Below are 17529 nucleotides of genomic sequence, written 5' to 3' on the forward strand. Positions count from 1 at the left end.
CTCTTAAACCTTTTTTCCTAATACATGTGGCTTTCTAATGACACCCCCTCCATCTGCTAGTGATAACACAGCAAGTCAGGGATAGAGGGAGACCATCTACCTCTTCACCTTTACAAGTGGCTCCCTCGACACCTGAATCCCAAGCATACTGCACTGGCAGTGGATCTGTTCCAGCCTGGAGCTGATCTCACCAGCAGTGCAGGGGATGACTTCATCGAGGCTCCCTCTTGCGGGCTCGGGGCCTTCAATGCTCATTTCAGCCCCATAAATTTAAGCCTCCCTCTCTCTAACCTGGCAGGCCTTCCTCCCCCTGTTCTGCTTTTAGCTTACCCAGATATATCACCCGTCAGCCCCCCCTCCCCAAGCCACAGCCATGACTAAGCCTCCTGTCCTGTCAGGTTTCTTCCATCTTTGCCTGCTGCCAACACTGTTCCTCAGCAGCAAGAGTATTCCCGTGTCCTCAGAGCATCCCCCAGGCTGTTCCAGACTCTTTGGCAACAGCAAATCCAGCTGAGCCTTCCCCAGGGTGTGAAGAGGCACTGCCACTGCCTGTGCTGGCCAGGAGGGCACTGCCACCCACCTGCTTGGTCAGGGAGGGGATCAAGGCACCTCCTGAGATGCCCAGCCTGGAAGGAGAGCTGGAACACACAGAAGCTCAGCTCACTTCTAACCCTGGTATTTGTTTCTCTCCTGCTTGTTTGTCTCGCTGAGCCAGTTGCTCTAATGACAGACCCAAGGTGGAAAAGAAATTTAGTCGACAGAGGTCAGGGCAATTCCCCAAAGGAAGCAAGTGCAATTATCTCCATGCTAACGACCCGGGAAACTGAGGCAGCTGAGCATAGATATGCATTTCCTTAAGTCCTGCTCCAAGACATGTTTAATTGCCGAGCTCTAGCCAGCAGGTTTTCTTATCCCGCATCCTGTTTCCTCGTTCTGCTCCTGCAGTTGTAGAAGGGTGCCTTTGATCGCCAGGGATGGGTCTTCCTACAGCAAAAAAAGGGAAACGCTGAAAGAAATGGAAGGGAGCAATCCTGGTGGATGACTGCATACCACAAGAAAGTGCTGCATATGAAAGGGAAAGAGACATTTCCTATTAGATAAAAGGAGCTGAAACCTGCTTTCCCTCTACAGAAGTATGCAACTAAATACTTGGCTCTCTAATTGCGACCCTCTGCTGGGAAAGGTGCTTTAGAATTATTGCAAAAGGAAGGAGATAAGCCAAGGTCAGGCAACAGCAGGGCTGCAAATACAGAGGATTGCGTAAGAGGTGCGTGGTCCGAGGCGCTCCCAGACCCATTCCAAGAGAAAATAGCAGAGGTTAAACAGCCAAAAACCCAGGAACTGGCTGCTACAGTGAGATGGAGCTGGAAAACAAGAGAACGAAAGACTGCAGTACAGAGCTTCAGGAAAGTGAAAGCTCCCCGAAGGAGGAATGTGACAGAGGAAAGGGAAACACTCGTTGTGGGCCAGAGCCAACGACCCGGCAGGAAGCACACAAAAGCTCTCGTTTTGCGTGGAAACCCATCTGAAAAACATCGCAGGGTTCACATGAGCACACAAGGCAGGGAAATCAGACAAACGCCGGGACAGAACAAGGGCAAAGGGACAGTTCAGGCTGCATGAAGAGGACCTGGTACCGAGCCACTCCCGCAAAGGCCTTCCCCACAGAGGGGCAGACTTTGCCTGCTTTGTGATACACCCCGACTGCACAGGCAGCAAGAGGATTTGCGAAGCCCGGGCTGGATCAGGCAGGAGCTCTCCGGCCTGCTGCTGCCCTCTGTGGGACGGAGCCTGCTGCCGGGCCGGCCGAACCTGGGATCCCGCAGTCCTCGGCCAGCGCAAGGTTCCGTGTGACAGGCACAGCAGCGACCCGGGCCTCCGGCTTGCACGTAATCACTTTCCTCTGCAACTGGCTGCGAGATAATTATAGTTCCCCGTACTTTCATTCTGGAGTGGTGTTAATTACAACATGCGCTGTCTCACTCCAGATCCAATTTGGGACGCCAGCTGTTTGTAAAAATAAATTGAGGGACAGGAGAAATGTTCTGTAAAATCGTAGAATGGTGTGGGTTGGAAGGGACCTTAAAGATCATCTATAGTTCCAAACCCCCTGCATGGGCAGGGACACCTCCCACCAGACCAGGTTGCTCAGCCCCCCATCCAACCTGGCCCTGAACACTTCCAGGGATGGGGCAGCCACAGCTCCCCAGGAAAACTCCTGCCAATGTCTCACCACCCTCACAGTAAATGTCCTGGTTTTCCTCACACATCATCTACCCACTGTTAGAGGGGGGAAAAAAATCAGCCACGAATCTCTTTTTTGGTTGCGTGTAGCGTCTTCATTACATGGAAAGTAGATGTGATGGGAAAGGGAAAGAGCCTCCTAAATCCACGAGAAACAAAAGAAAGGTTTGAAAGGCCACTGCTGACATGCCTGTTATGCATGAGTTCATTCATCATTGTTAGCAAGCAGCTTGGAAAGAGGTGCAGCCTTCCATTCACCCTAGACTTGCTAACCACTGGGTGTTGCCGAAGAGAGGAAAATAAACAACCTGCAGACTCAGACAGATCGAAACCTGAGCAAAGGAGGGGGCTGTGAAACACCAGCCTGCAAAACCACTCCTCCAGAATGTCTCCGTAGGATGGAGAGAAGAAATGCATGCCTTCTATGCAAGTCGTACATGACCGAGAGGAGAAAATATCTAGGCCTCGGGTCTCCTAGAGATGACTTAAGAATTCTCAGAAAAAAAAAAAAAAAAATCAAAGAGCTCCTAGTGACAGGCAAGGCTGACTCATAAGATTAAAATAACCCAAGTAAAACGTGCCTGAACACAGCGGAGGGAAGGATGTGGCAATTTTCTCTGAAAGGCACTTTAAAAAGGCTTTGTGATGCAAAGCTGTAACAGTTAAAAAAAGAACCGCATTCAAGTGCCAAAAAGTACCTTTTAATGGCCAAAAAATCCCCCCCCCCCAAAAAAAAAAAAAAAAAAACAATGGCTCTCCATAAGGAAAAGATATTAGGTGTGACACCAGGGCAGCTCATTCCCTCGCCTGCCATCTGCGGGATTAGCTCTGTAAATGAGTAACGCAGGACAGGGCCGCGGTGACTCAGACTCCTGTCTCCAGCATCAGACGCCGCTCGGAGGCTGCACGGGCTCCATGGGACCCGCCCTCTTATCGCCGGGCTCCACAGCAGCCTTGGAGCACCCCCGCTGATGAGGATTCCCAAAGGTCACCGAGTTGGCACCTTTCACCGGCTTTACTTACAAAGGAAGGGGGGAAAGAACAGCAACAAAAAAAAACCAAACAAAAAATAATAATATCACTGCAGTGATTTAGGCACACTTGTTCATTCCGAGGGCAGTGGAGCACTGGGAAAATAAGCTAGGGCTGGTCGAGATTAACAAAGCCACAAGGAGAAAGAATTGTGGAATGGTTTAGGTTGCAAGGGACCTTAAAAATTATCTAGTTCCAAGCCCCCACCACAGGCAGGGACACCTCCCACCAGACCAGGTTGCTCCAAGCCCCATCCAACCTTGTGCACTTTAGGGAAGGGGGAAGCCACTGGTAACCTGGGCCAGTGTCCCACCACCCTCACACTAAATAATTCCTAATATCGAATCTACATCTACCCATTTAATTTTAAACGTGTTACCCCTTGTCCTCTCACTACACACCCTTGTTAAACTTCCAGGTACAGGAAGGCTGCTGTAAGATCTCCCTGGAGCCACCTCTTCTCCAGGCTGAACAACCCCAACAAATGAGAGTTTATGTTCCTGCAGCCCTTATTTCCAGGGCTCCACCAACCTTTCCCTACTTCCATCTCTCCCCCCAGTCCCTGCTGTTCAGCCAGGCAGGAGGGGACAAAGAGGAGAGAGGGAGAGAGGGAGAGGAGAAGGAGAGGAGAAGGAGAGGGAGGGAGAGGAGAAGGAGAGGAGAAGGAGAAGGAGAAGGAGAAGGAGGAGAAGGAGAAGGAGAAGGAGAAGGAGAAGGAGAAGGAGAAGGAGAAGGAGAAGGAGAAGGAGAAGGAGAAGGAGAAGGAGAAGGAGAAGGAGAAGGAGAAGGAGAAGGAGAAGGAGAAGGAGAAGGAGAAGGAGAAGGAGAAGAGAAGGAGAGGAGAGGAGAGGAGAGGAGAGGAGAGGAGAGGAGAGGAGAGGAGAGGAGAGGAGAGGAGAGGAGAGGAGAGGAGAGGAGAGGAAGAAGAGAGGGAGAGGAAGAAGAGAGGGAGAGGAAGAAGAAGAGAGAGGGGGAGGAAGAAGAGAGAGGGAGGGGAGGGAAGGAGGGAGGGAGGAAGAGGAAGAGAGGGAAAGAGGGGGAGAGGGGGAGACGGGGAGAGAGGGAAAGAGGGAGAAAGAGAGAAAGCGGAGGAGAGGAAGACAGGAGAGGGAGAGGGAGAGGGAGAGGGAGAGGGAGAGGGAGAGGGAGAGGGAGAGGGAGAGGGAGAGGGAGAGGGAGAGGGAGAGAACGCCTTCAGGGGGTGAAGGGCTGCTATTTAAAGATGACCCCGACCAGGGTGCGGCATCTCCTCGCATTGTAGCATTCACACAGCCTGCCCACACCCGCTACTGACCCCCTCTCCCCCCTCCCCCCCCCCCCCCCCCTCCCCCCCCCCCTCCCTCCCTCCCGCCCTCCCTCCCACCTCTCGGCCCCGGCCCCGCTCCCTCCGGCCCGGGCGGGCCCCTCCCCGCGCATGCGCAGGAGCCTCGCGGGCTGTGTCCTCCGAAAGGACGCGCGAGGCGGAAGTGCCCGTTCCGCACGCTCCCGGAAGTGGCCTCACCTGCCAGGACGCGGCTGCTTCCGGGAAGGGCTCTGCCGGCTCCCGATGGCTTCGGGCCTGCCCCGAGGTCACGGAGTGCCGGGTGGGGAGGGACCCCGTGGGTCATCTGGTCCGACCTCTCTGGTCAGGGTCAGGGTGTGGATGCGGTGGCCCAGATGCCGAGTCTGGGGAGTGCCGATTGCTGGGAGCTCCCCGCCTCCCTGAGGGGGCTGTCCCAAGGGGTGGCTTTGCACATAGTGAAGTGTTTTGGGTTTTTTTCTGCTGGCCAACTCGGGATCATCTTGAGAGTAGCTCGCACCCCATGTCCTTTCCATGTGACTCCTTGTAAAAAAGTTTCCGACTTCTGGATAGGCACCCTTTAAGTACTGGAACATGGTGATGAAGTCTGCCTCAGACCTGCTTTTCTCTCGGCTGAATAAACCCCGTCCTCTCATCCTTTCTGCAGGTCGCACAGCCCGAGGATCATCTTGGTGGCTCCTCTCTGGGGCCTCTCCATTTCTTCACAGAATCGCAGCATGACAGGGCATGGAAGGGATGTCTGGAGCTCATCGAGTCCAACCCCCCTGCCAAAGCAGGATCACCTGGGGTGGGTCACAACAGAAACACGTCCAGATGGGTCTGGAAAGTCTCTAGAGAAGGAGAGGTTCCATAACTTCTCTGGGCAGCCTGTTCCAGTGCTCCATGGTACTCACAGTAAAAAGGTTTTTCCTCATGTTGAGGTGGAGCTTCCTGTGCTTCAGTTTGTGTCCATTACCTCTCATCCTGCCATGGGCACCACTGCAAAGGGACAGTCCCTGTCTCCTTGACACCCACCCTTCAGGTATTTGTAGACATTACAAGGATCTTCTTGGGACAGGAGGGACCAGACTTGAACACGGTGTCCCAGGTGTGACCTGACGGGTCAGAGTGGGATGGTGACTCTTTGCTGGTGATGTCCTTGTTGGTGTCACCTGGTGTCCTGATGGCTTGGTTTGCCAGCAGAGCAGCACCCTGCTCACTCATATTCAGCTTCTTGTGCACCAGGACCACCAGGTCCCTTTCCACAGAGCCCTTCTCCAGCCAGGTGGATCCTGGTTTGTGCCACACTCCTGGGGTTATATTTTCCCAGACACAAGACCTGACCCTTTTCCCCGTTGAGCTGCACAAGGTTTTGTCAGCCCACTCTCCCTGGAGGCTGGCTCACCTTCTTGGAGTCAGCCTGGCATCACCTGCAAACTTTCCTCTCCCTTTCCCCTTCCCCTTTTCCCTTTCTTTTCCCCTTTCCTTTCCCTTTTCCCTTCCCCTTTTTCTTTTTTTCCTCTTTCCTCTTCCCTTTCCCTTTCCCCTTTCTTTTCCCTTCCCCTTTTCCCTTCCCCTTTCCCCTGCCGCCTTTCCCATTCCCCTTCCCTTTCCCCTTCCTTTTTCCTTTTTCCCCTTTTCCCTTTCCCTTTCCTTTTTTCCCCTTCCTTTTCCTTTTCCCTTCCCCTTCCACTTTCTTCTTTCCCTTTCTCTTTCCCCTTCTCTTTCCCTTTCCCCTTCCTTTTCCCTTCACCCTTTCCCTTCCCCTTTCCCCTTCCCCTTTCCCCTTCTCCCTTTTCTTTTCCCTTTCCATTTCCCTTTTCCTTTACCTTTCCTTTTTTCTTTCCTTTTTCCCTTTCCTTTTTCCTTTTTCCTTTTTCCTTTTTCCTTTTTCCTTTTTCCTTTTTCCTTTTTCCTTTTTCCTTTTTCTCTTTCCCTTTCCCTTTCCCTTTCCCCTTATCCCTTTTCCCTTCACCCTTCCACTTTCTCTTTCCCTTTTCCCTTTCTCTTTTCCTTTCCCCTTCTTTTTTCCTTTTTCCTTTTTCCTTTTTCCCAACTCCGCGGTGACCGAGGAGGGGAAACGGCAGGGGGCGCGCTGAGCGCCGGGGAGGGGAAGGCGCTCTGCGCTGCGGACTTCCGTCTCTCTATGGTTGCGGGCCGCCGGAGCGGCGCTCTAGAGGGTTCGGTTCGCTCTGCTCTCCATGGCTCGGCGGTACCGGGCCGGGCGGCGGGTGGGTGGCGGTGGCGCGGCCCTGCCCCGCTGAAGACCCCTCCGCCATGGAGCCCGAGACGCTGGAGGCGCGAATCAGTGAGTGCGGTCGGGCCGGGTCGTGTCAAGGGGAGGAGGGGGGGGGGGGTTGGTCCCCGTCCCGGCCGCCACAGCGAGGGGGAATTTGGGGAGAGGCTTTGGGATGCGAGGAAAGGGGAGAGGGGGCTGAGGGTCACTGGTAGGGGGGTGTCGCGGCTGTGAGGGGAGGGGGCAGCTTGGGGCAGATGTGTGGTGCAGGGTCCACGCGTGAGGGGGTTGGGCCGTGGCTTTGAGCACGCCGGGGGGGGATGCGGATGCGACTTTGCGACTTAGCGTGGGTAGGGAGGGTGTGGGCAGGCGCCCCGGGTGGTGTTTGGGGCACGGGGGGGGATGTTAGTGGTCGGGGTTTGTGTTTTTCCACGCAGCCGGTGGAGCTGGGAGGGAAGGAGCAATAGTGCCCCTCCCCTCCACGGGGTGCGAGCCTGGGGAGACTTTCTCATCGTTCCCCTTCTCCCTCCTGCAGACAAAGCTACAAGCCCCCTGAACAAGGACCTGGACTGGGAAGGTATCAATGCTTTCTGTGAGCAGCTCAATAAGGAGCTGGAGGGGTAAGTGCTGCTTCCTTTCCCCAGGATGCTCTGGGTCACGGTTGCTCACACAATAAGATTCAGTGGGGTTGTCCTGAGTGGTGAGGCCCCTCAAAGTGTGTGTGTGAGGGGGGGTCCTGGTCCACTTAACAGAAGGTCCCAACTTGTTTTTTAGTTCCTTGTCAGTGCTTTAAATTTGCAGCAGGCTTTTCAACCCTGGATTCCCACCTAGAAACACAGGTACCAGGCTTTTCATCAATAACCAGCTAGCTTGTTTTTTTCCCTTGTTCCTTCCAGCCCTCCACTTGCTACCCGACTTCTTGCCCACAAGATCCAGTCTCCACAGGAATGGGAAGCTATCCAGGCCCTCACGGTAAGGGCATTTTCAGGCTGGTAGAACTAGGTGGAGGGCCAGGGTGTGGGATTGCTCCATTTTGAGTGAAGAAGCTTTGAACTCCCTCTGAGAAAGCCTCGGAACATCTGAGCTGTTGGGTGGGAGAGGGGCTAAACCTGGTTCCATAAGAGAGGAAGGGTGATTGGTGGGAATGGCCTTGTTCCTAGGAAGGATCATAGCCTATTGGAGTCGATAGGAATATTTTTGTTCTCTTTATGTCATTGTAGATCCACACTGTGAAACCCCAACGTTTGTGAACTCCCTTAAGTATATCCCCTTCCACAAGTTTCTTTTTCTTTTTTCCTCCAAGGAGGAAAATCTTCTTGCTTCCCTCTGGGAGGGTGATTGGCCACCGGGGAGGGACAGGTGGTGTTCCTCCACATGTCTGTGGGGATACCCACATTCTCCATGCCTGGTGAGGGGGGGGACCTGGTTCCTGAAGCTGCTGCTGACCCCGTGCTGGGGCTCCCCCCACCCTTTCCCCAGGTGCTGGAGTCCTGCATGAAGAGCTGTGGCAAACGCTTCCACGATGAGGTGGGCAAATTCCGCTTCCTCAATGAGCTCATCAAAGTGGTGTCACCCAAGGTGGGTCCCAGGGAATCGTGCTGGAAGGGGGACCAGAGCCTGGTGGCAGGAAGGTTTGGGGAAGAAGTAGTAGCTGAGCAGAAAGGTCAACACCCCCACTGGGATGTGGGAGAGACAGGGCAGTGCTAGTAGGAGATTTAGTTCTTGCTCCCTGTTGAGTTTTCCAGTGGGAAGGTGAGGTTTCACCTGATGCAGGAGGCTGAAGGCCAGCCAGACATGATGCAACCAGCACTTGTAGGACTACTGAGCTCATCTGCGTGCTTGGAGTCACCTTCCCTGCATCTCTGTCAGGCCTTGTCTGTGCTGCCTGTGCTCAGGAACCTCCCTCAGCTTTGACATGGTGACCATTTCTCTGCAGGGTGTCCCAGCCTGGTTGAGACACTCAGAGGGCAAGCCTAGGCCTGGTCAGTGGTGCTCTCACAAGTCCATCTGAAGCACCAGGTCATTACCTGCTCCCCTGCCAGTGCAGCTGCTCCTGCAGCAGAACAAGCTGTGCATGCTCTCCTCTTCAGCCGAGGCAATTAGCACCAGCAAGGATGGAGTTAAGGGAACACAGACTAAATATGACTAAGGAAAACCTTCCTCTGCCAGTCAGCTTGTGATCAGTGATGATGAGTAGCCAGGGACAGTGACAGCAGCACCCTGAAGTCCTGTTGCTGGGCTCCCTAGAGCATGTCCTCTGCCTCAGGCCACTGGTCCCTGCTGGTGTGTGCACTGTTCCTCTGTGCCCATCAGACAGACCCACAGGTGAAGAGTGATTGCACAGCTCTGGGGGAGAGCTGTAACATTTGGAGATCCCACTGCTGGGTGCTGGTCATTTGGGACTCCCCTGGCCCTAAGGGGTGCCAGGCACTTTGTGCTGGAGCCTGTTACCCACAGCCCTTCCCTCCCAGCCCTCCTCTCTCCTGTTTTCTGGAAGGTTGTCATGCCGAGCAGCTTCTCAGTTAGGGTTAGGGTTAGGTCTTTCCTTCACAAGGTCACAGGGGGCCCACCTGAGCCTTCCCACCTGTCCCTGTGTCTTGCTGAGGGGCTGCTGGTGCAGCATTTCACCCACCCCGGGTGTTTTCTGTGGTGGAAACAGAGCACAGCCTGGGACACGTTGCAAGGACCGTGCTGAGCTTTCCTCCTCGCTTCCTCTTTCCTCTTCTCCGTGCCGTTGGGAGCGGTCTCCTTGCTTCTGGGGGAGGGGAGGAGAGGAAGAGGCCAGGCTTGCAAGGGCTCAGATCAGCTTCATGCCACCTCATCTCTTGTCCTCCAGTATCTTGGCAGCCGGACATCAGAAAAAGTGAAGTCGAAGATCCTGGAGCTGATGTACAGCTGGACATTAGGGCTGCCTCACGAGGTGAAGATCTCTGAGGCCTACCAGATGCTGAAGAAACAAGGTGAGAGGTAGTGAGTGGTCTGGGAGGAGAAGGTGGATGGACAGTTTGTCTTCCCTTCTTTTGTTGTCAGGGGAGAATCTGAAACAGACTCATTGGCTGAGGGGGACATGTGCTTGTTCCCTACCTACAGGAGATGGGTCATTGGAAAGGTCTGGGGCTACAAGGCTGCGAGTGATTTGGCAGTTGGTGCTGGGTTTTTCTGAGAGGATGTTTACAGGGAGTCAGGGGAAGTTTTAACCTGAAAACACAATCCAGAATAATGGGTAGCTGGATCAGACTCAAACCCCCTCAGTCCCAGCTGAATTTGGTGGTCCATTAGGGAAAAAATTACCCGGGTGACAGTGCCATCCCTCAGTGGGTGAGTGCTTGTGACCTCTCCATTGTTCCCTACTGCAGGGATTGTGAAATGTGACCCGAAACTGCCTGAAGATGCTCCATTTCCAGCACCACCTCCCCCTCGACCCAAGAACATCATCTTTGATGATGAAGAGAAATCCAAGGTAAGGGTTCTGTGCAAGTGGAGGGCTGGAGGACAAGATCTTCCCTGCTTCGGGCTCTCCCGTCCTGCTGAGGTGGAGATCCAGAAAGTGTCAAGACCCCTGCCACACATGTTGTGCTTCAGAAAATGCAGGAACAGTGAGGGCCCACTCTAGAATTGTGTCAAAGGAAACAGCCAGAGATGGGGGACATGTGTTTGTTTGACCTTTGGAGCACTCAGCTGCAGGGCAGTGTGAAGTGCTGACACATTCTGAGAGGTTTGCTGCTGTGTGGTCTCCAGGCTTCTGAGTTACCCAGCTGTGAGGTTTGAATCCCATCTCCAGGTGCTCCTGCTGTTATCTCTTCCCCACCCCCAGCGCAGAAATCTGCTCATTGCTCAACCACTTCTACCCTCCTGGACTCATCCTGCATTGCCTTCCCATCAGAATTGTGTCACCACTCAAACACACCTCTGCTTTATCAGTGCTGATGCATTTAAGCAAGGATTAGGCTCCTCTGGGTCTATTTCTGCAGTGGGGGTGTGATGCCACTTTGCTGCAGGGGAAATATTTTGGGTCACTGAGGATTTTTTAGGTGGCCTGTGGGACTGTTCACTGACGAGAGAAGTGGGGAGAAGAAGTGGGAACTCTCCCTCTTTGCCACGTGCACCTGCAGAGAGGCACGTGAAGAAATCTGAGTAGGAACATCGGGCAATCCCATGGCAATTCCTGCATTATCCAGGCTTTCTGGCTTTCTCAGTACTGGTGCTTCTGTGCTCCAGGGTCCCCGTGGTGCATACCAGGCAGGCAGGAGCAGATGTTGAGTGCAGGGGATCTTCTGGGAAAGACCTGTCTTGCAAAACCAGAACCACAATGGGGAAAAGGAAGACCAGTTGTACTTCTTCTCTCCCTGGTCTCCACATAGCCCACAGGATCTTGCAGCTGGGCTTGTAAATGGCTGGCATTGCCTGCTGCCTCTGCCAGATGTGGGTTCAGAACAGCAGTAACTCCACTGTCTCTGGTGTTGCAAGAGTGACTGTAGCTGCCACCCTCAGCCAGGACTCAGAGGTGCCCTCTCTTTTGCAGATCCTGGCTCGTCTCCTGAAGAGTTCCCATCCTGAGGACCTCCGGGCTGCCAACAAGCTCATCAAGGAGATGGTTCAGGAGGTGCAGATGAGGAGAAGGGGAATTGGAGGGCTCATGGTGTGGGTGGCAGTGGTTGGCACCGAGGAAGCAGTGGCTCTCCTAGTGCAGAAGAGCTTCTGCCTAAAATTTTGCAGCAGCAGCTGCTCGAGAGTCTATGTGATTTCTGCCACCCCTTGGCTACTCGGGGGAATGGCTCTGGGTGCTTTCTGTGGCCCAAGCTCTGCTGCAGTGCTAGATCTGCTGCAAGGCCACTCATATTTGGGAAGTGCAATCCCAAAGATGATCTGGAGTGTTCCACTGGGAGCTGTTTTGAGGGCAGGGTAGCTCCGCATTAGTCCAGGCAGTTTGTGTGTTGCCTGGCCCAACCTTCCACCTCTCCAAGTTGCAAACAGAAGCAAGGACATACTTCCCCATGTACTTCCTCTCCAGGACCAGAAACGAATGGAGAAGATCTCCAAGAGGGTGAATGCAATAGAAGAGGTGAACAACAATGTGAAGCTGCTGACAGAGATGGTGACAAATTACAGCAAGGGGGAGACCATGGAGAGCAATGAGGACCTAATGAAGGTGAGGAAAGCTCATCCAGTGTCCTCCCTGAGCATAACAGAGATGGGTGATCCTTGCCCCTGCATAAGGTTCCTGCATGTTTTGCACCCCCAGCTGAGGCCCTTGCTGCTCCCCTCAGCCCCCCCTTTCTCCTCTCCCTCAGGAGCTCTATCAGCGCTGTGAGCGCATGAGGCCCATGCTCTTCCGGCTCGCCAGCGACACAGAAGACAATGATGAAGCCCTGGGTAAGCACGTTTGGCCTTTTCCCACTCTGTCCCCCTTCTTCCTTCATCTTCTTTCAGGGAGCCTGTGCTTGTGCTGCCCGTGGAATGGGGTTTATCAGTGGGCACCGCTCTGCTGGGGCTGGCTGCTCGCTGTGGGGCAGTCAGTCTGTGGCTTGGCACTCACAGGGGTTATGTGGTGGCAGTCAGCAGGGTTCCAGGCTTCCTCCACTCCACACTGGGAGTGATGTCTGAGTGTGTACTGCTGCCACGGGGTGTCTGTACCCTCCTGCAGCCTGCACAACAACTTCAATCTGTCTGCAGTGAGCTACTGTCACCTCCTTGGTCCTTACTTTGAAGGAACAGAGGGAGCTGTGGGTATAAAAGTCATTCTGATTCTTGAAGATTTCCAAACTTCCTTCCCACCTGTTCCATTTCAGCGGAGATCCTGCAAGCCAATGACAATCTGACACAGGTGATCAATCTCTACAAGCAGCTTGTACGGGGAGAAGAAATCAATGGGGAGACCGTGGCCGGTCCCCTTCGAGGTGAGAAGACTTGGGGAATGGGAACAGGAAGGTTGAGACCAGGGACCTGTTGCTGGTCTCCCACAGTGTAAGAGAAGACTGAGAGGAGAGGAAAGGTAAAACTTGCAGGAGGTCAGAGTGGGGCTGATGAGGTGAGGAAACGTCTTCTGGAGATGACTGATGCATGAAGAGAGGGAGCTGGAAGGGAAAGCAGAGAGGGGTGTTAGGAAGGATGGGAACTGGCCTCAGAACACTTGATAAGGGCTGGATAAGGTTTCCATCTCTCACTTTGTTCCTTCTTTTCAGGCAGCACCTCAGCACTCCTGGATTTGTCAGGCCTGGATCTCCCAGCAACAGGCCCTTCCTACCCAGCCTTGCCCACCTTTTCTGGTGGCTCAGCAATCCCCATGCCTGACCAAGCTGGCTCTGTCTCCTTGCTGGATGATGAACTCATGTCTTTAGGTGAGAAAAACAGAGCAAAAGCTCTTTATTCTCTCCTTCACCTTGTCTGTATGGATGGTTCTCCTTGTGACAGGAGCATGAATGAGAGTGAGCTCTGGGAGAGGTGAATAATGACAGACCAAGAGGGGTCTTTCACTTAGTGTGAGAAAGAGGAAAAGACCCTGCTATGATCCTGAACTTCAGTACCACCAGGTTTTCCTGACTAGTAGAGTGAGCCTGCAGGGAAGTATCCTCTGATTTGCTCTGTGAAAACTGACCTGGCAGGTATATCAAGAATGATGCAATGGCTGTCCCCAGATGGGATCACAAGAATGGATCCCCCTTAGCTCCTCAAGTTTACTCCTTGCAATTGAAGTCATGAGCTGACAACAGACGCATGGGACTTCTGGAAGTGTTCACGTGGAAGTTTTTTGAAGTGCTGGTCCTAGAAGGCTCTAGGGTCCTGCTTTTTCCATCAAAATGTCTGTTTCCTAGGATAGGTGCTCTGACTACAACAACATGCAGTAGACAACGTAGTCAGCTGGGCTTGTCAGCCCAGTAGTATTCACTGCTGTGCCAACTGTAGTGAGAACTAGATTGTAAATGAGGATCTCTGGGCAAAACAAACACTATCACCCTCACAGCTCTGCCCCACACAAGGTTGGGGACCAGAGATGAAGGCCACATTGGTGGTTCATTCCTGCTGTTCCTGTGTCTTATTCAGGCCTCAATTAATGCTTTTACCTGCTCGGTAGCTGAGCTTCATGTTTGCTTTTACCCCCAAACAGGCCTGAATGACCCAGCACCACATCCTGCCCAGTCTGGTGACAGCAGTGGCTGGAACAGCTTCCAGGTAATGTGCTGGGCAGAAAGTGGGGATGGTGAAAACGGGGTAGGCAGGGTGAGTCTGGTGGTTGGTGCTGATATGCAGCCCTGCTTGGGGGCCTCTCCTGTGGACTCGTTTTACAGTCATCGGATAGCAATGAGCTCAGTATCGCCCCTATGACAGCAACACCGACAGTCAAAGCAGATGCTGGCTCATCCTCCCCCAAACCTCCTCACACCAGTGGCCTGGATGACCTGGACCTCCTGGGCAAGACTCTGCTGCAGCAGTCTTTGCCTCCAGAGTCTCAACAAGTGCGATGGTAAGCAGGAGTAGCTCAGTCTCACAATTCTCCCCATCCTTTGCATTTCTGCGGTGCTGGACACAGACATTTCAGTGCCCTGTTCCCACTCCTTACCTTTTCTTTCCCTACAGGGAGAAGCAACAGCCACCCCCTAGGCTCACCCTGAGAGATCTCCAGAACAGGAGCAGCTCTACAGGCTCCACAGCCCACAATTCCAGTGCTCTGCCCGTGCTCCAGAGTGTTTCCCCTAACCCCACACTGCCCCTGACCTCAGAGCCACCTGCCCCTGCTACACTTCCAAAAGCTGCCACCTCACCCCCAGGAAATGCTGCAGTCCCACCACAGCCTCCTGCCACCACGCTGCCCCAGGAGATCTCACTGGCCAACATCACTGTGCCTCTGGAGTCAATCAAACCCAGTGAGATGGGGAGAAAGAAGGGGAGGCAAGCTTGGGGAGGGTGGACTGATTGGCAGGGAGCCAGGCAGATCAGGCAAGAAACAACTGGACAGGGTATGAAGAAGGTGGAACAAACCATGCACAAAGGGAAGGAAGGAAACATGAGGAAACTTCTTGCTGGTTGGATTTTGTGGAGGTTGAGGAGGGGTGGTATCTGTCAACTTTGTATAGAGTTTGGGTGATGGGGAAAGGTTGCTGCAGGGCTGGTTCTCTCCTAGCTAAGTGCTGCCTGTCTCCCACAGGCAGCATCCTCCCTGTGACTGTGTATGACCAGCACGGCTTCCGTGTCCTCTTCCACTTTGCTAAGGATGCCCTGCCCGAGAGGCCCGATGTGCTTGTGGTGGTGATTTCCATGCTCAGCACGGCCCCGCAGCCCATCCGAAACATTGTATTTCAGTCTGCTGTCCCCAAGGTAAGGTGGCTGCTGGGGCTGAGGTCCCCAGGATGGGCTGAAGTGTGCCTTCTCTTTGCAGGAAGGGAGAACTCCATGGGACTGGGATGGAGTGATGTGCCTTCCACACATATATTTTTCTTTTTCACTAGACAGTGAAAGCTCCCCAGACTGGGGAGCAGGACCTCTGGCTGCCAAGTCCCACTCAGGAATGTGGAATGCTCTTCTCTTCCCTTAGGTGATGAAGGTGAAGCTCCAGCCTCCCTCAGGCACAGAGCTGCCGGCGTTCAACCCCATTATCCACCCTAGTGCCATCACACAAGTCCTGCTGCTTGCTAACCCACAGAAGGTAACAGCACCATCCCTGAGGTCTTACCAGGCTGGTCCTGCTGCCTGGGCAAAGCCCAGTTCCCCTGTCCCTACTCCTTCTGCTCTTCTACAACTTCCTTGAGACCTGAATAGTTTGTGCCTCATGACTTTCTTCCTCCCACACTTCTCACTCCTTATCCTTTCTCCCCTGTCTCCAGGAGAAAGTGAGGCTACGGTACAAGCTGACCTTCACCATGGGAGAGCAAACCTACAATGAAATGGGGGACGTGGATCAGTTCCCCCCACCGGAATCCTGGGGAAACCTTTAGGGCCCCACGTTGCAGACACTACACTGCAGAGTCCTTGAGAAGCCAGCCCCGCAGGGCTGGAGCAACCCGAGGAGATGGGGAGGGTGGGTGGGGGCTGCTGCTCACGGTCTATTCTCCAGACGGCCAGGCGAGGGCCAGAGGGAGCGTTCCTCAAGTAGGAGAGCAGAGATGCCAGGAGATGTTCATCCCACAAAACTAGTAGTGGAGTGGAAATCTTCGTGCAGGTCAACAGTTGCCTTCCCTGCTCTTCCAAAGGCATTGCTCCCTCTCTGGTCTGTCCAGCCCCTAGCCCTGCTTTCTCCCAAGGGGCAGTGGGGAACAGGGATGGGAAGCTTAGCAGCCTCAGCCTGAGGCAAGGCCTAGCAAAGGACAATCCTTTTCCTTGTCTGTCCCATCCATGCTTCCCAGCCCTTCAGCTGCTTCATGCTCTGTGGTGCTTCCTCTTGTCCCCCTTTGCCCCCTCCTTGGAGCTGCGCCCCAGTGGTTCCCTGTCTGGTGGGGTCACACTGGAGCTGGTGTGGAAGAAGTCTGGATAGAGATAGGGTGTCCCTCCAGCTCCAGAGAGCAGGTAGCTTTGTTTCTGGGGTGTCAGAGAGGAAGTGATCTTTCCGTATCCCTCTCCTTCCAGCAGCTTACAGAGCTGTTGGGGGGGTGTGGGAGCCTGGGGGCTGGGAAGGGTTTGCTCTGTGCCTTCCTATCCCCTTCAGTGGGAGCTCCTGGGCACTGACCCCACACAGCGAGGAATCCCACACTCTTCCCATTTACTCATCTACCACAGCAAGCCTTGGGGAGTGCTGCTGGACTTTGTCCCACATGGCAGTCCTGAAGGGGGGTACTGCAGGAACAAAGTCTACCCACAGCCTCCTGCCCAACAGGGAGAGAAAGCAGGACATGTTCTTCCTCTCCCTGGCTGGGCTGGAGAGTGTGGTGTGTGAGGGGCTTTCTCAGCTCTTCAGTGTCATCTCGCTGTAGGGTTGGTAGGTGATGAGCTGGGAGGAGAGACTGGAGCCCAACCTGTCACCAGAGGGCACCAGTAAGCTCTTAGTGGGAGCCCAGCTCTGCACTGGGGGGGACCTGGGGGTGGGGAGGGGGGGGGGGTACAGCTGTGCCTTGTGCACCTTTGCCTGCAGCCGTGGGCAGGCCTGGCTCCCTGCAGCGGGGAGGGGGCTTCCCCCAGTCACCCGATCACTGTGACACAAGAGCAGGGATCTGCAGGCACGGAAGAGACCAGAGGTTGGCACATCCCAGGCGATCCCCGTCCCCGTGGGACTTGTGACCACAAGAGCCCCTTCCCATCCTTAAGCTGGTTTTAACAGAGCCTGGTCTTAAAAGCCAGGGGCAAGCTGTTGCCCTGCGTTGGCTTGCCAGAGGTAGAAGGAGGTGTGTGTGTGTGTGTGTGTGAGATGGAGGAGAGTGGGGGTGCCTCAGGCTTTGGGATGGGGCAGTGAAGGTTGAGGTGTCTTGGAGGCGGGGGCAGCAAGTGATAGAGGAGAGGGGGAAGCTGGGTTTCTGCTGCGTTTTACTTCCCTTTCTGGTCTCTTTTCTGGGTTTTGTATGGGGTTTTTTCTTTGCAGATCTTGTTTGGTTCTTGAACAGACTTGTATATATTTTCAGTGCAAAATTCTGTAAATGGAAGAAAACAAACAAAAAGATTTAAAACAAAACGCCCGGCGCGAAGAATCTGCTGTATTTATGGGAAATAAAAGTTCTTTCCTGATCCTGTCTCTCTGTCTTTTGACCCAAGAAACACATTTTCACCTCGCCTTCCCTGACTGCAGAGGAGCTGCAAGGGGTCATCTCCAGCTCAA

At 54.0% G+C, this 17529-nt stretch overlaps 1 protein-coding gene and 1 long non-coding RNA gene across 2 annotated transcripts; one reads left to right on the forward strand and one right to left on the reverse strand.

Moving 5' to 3' along the window:
- Window positions 1-733: 733 nt before the first annotated feature.
- On the reverse strand, window positions 734-4935 carry LOC139789495 (uncharacterized). The gene is made up of 2 exons (XR_011723184.1): window positions 4778-4935; window positions 734-984 (listed from the first exon to the last, which is right to left on the reverse strand). It is a non-coding gene; the product is annotated as an uncharacterized lncRNA (long non-coding RNA).
- A 1753-nt stretch (window positions 4936-6688) lies between these two features.
- On the forward strand, window positions 6689-15797 carry GGA1 (golgi associated, gamma adaptin ear containing, ARF binding protein 1). The gene is made up of 17 exons (XM_071730344.1): window positions 6689-6863; window positions 7327-7411; window positions 7688-7763; window positions 8271-8369; window positions 9628-9751; window positions 10148-10251; window positions 11314-11394; window positions 11803-11940; window positions 12083-12164; window positions 12581-12688; window positions 12974-13129; window positions 13897-13961; window positions 14078-14253; window positions 14367-14653; window positions 14935-15104; window positions 15322-15432; window positions 15611-15797. The coding sequence occupies exons 1-17, from the start codon at window positions 6833-6835 to the stop codon at window positions 15719-15721; spliced, it is 2004 nt and encodes a 667-aa protein (XP_071586445.1). The 5' UTR covers window positions 6689-6832; the 3' UTR covers window positions 15722-15797.
- The last annotated feature ends 1732 nt before the right edge of the window (window positions 15798-17529 follow it).

Source organism: Heliangelus exortis, chromosome 1, assembly GCF_036169615.1.
Source record: "Heliangelus exortis chromosome 1, bHelExo1.hap1, whole genome shotgun sequence".
Lineage (NCBI taxonomy): Eukaryota > Metazoa > Chordata > Aves > Apodiformes > Trochilidae > Heliangelus > Heliangelus exortis.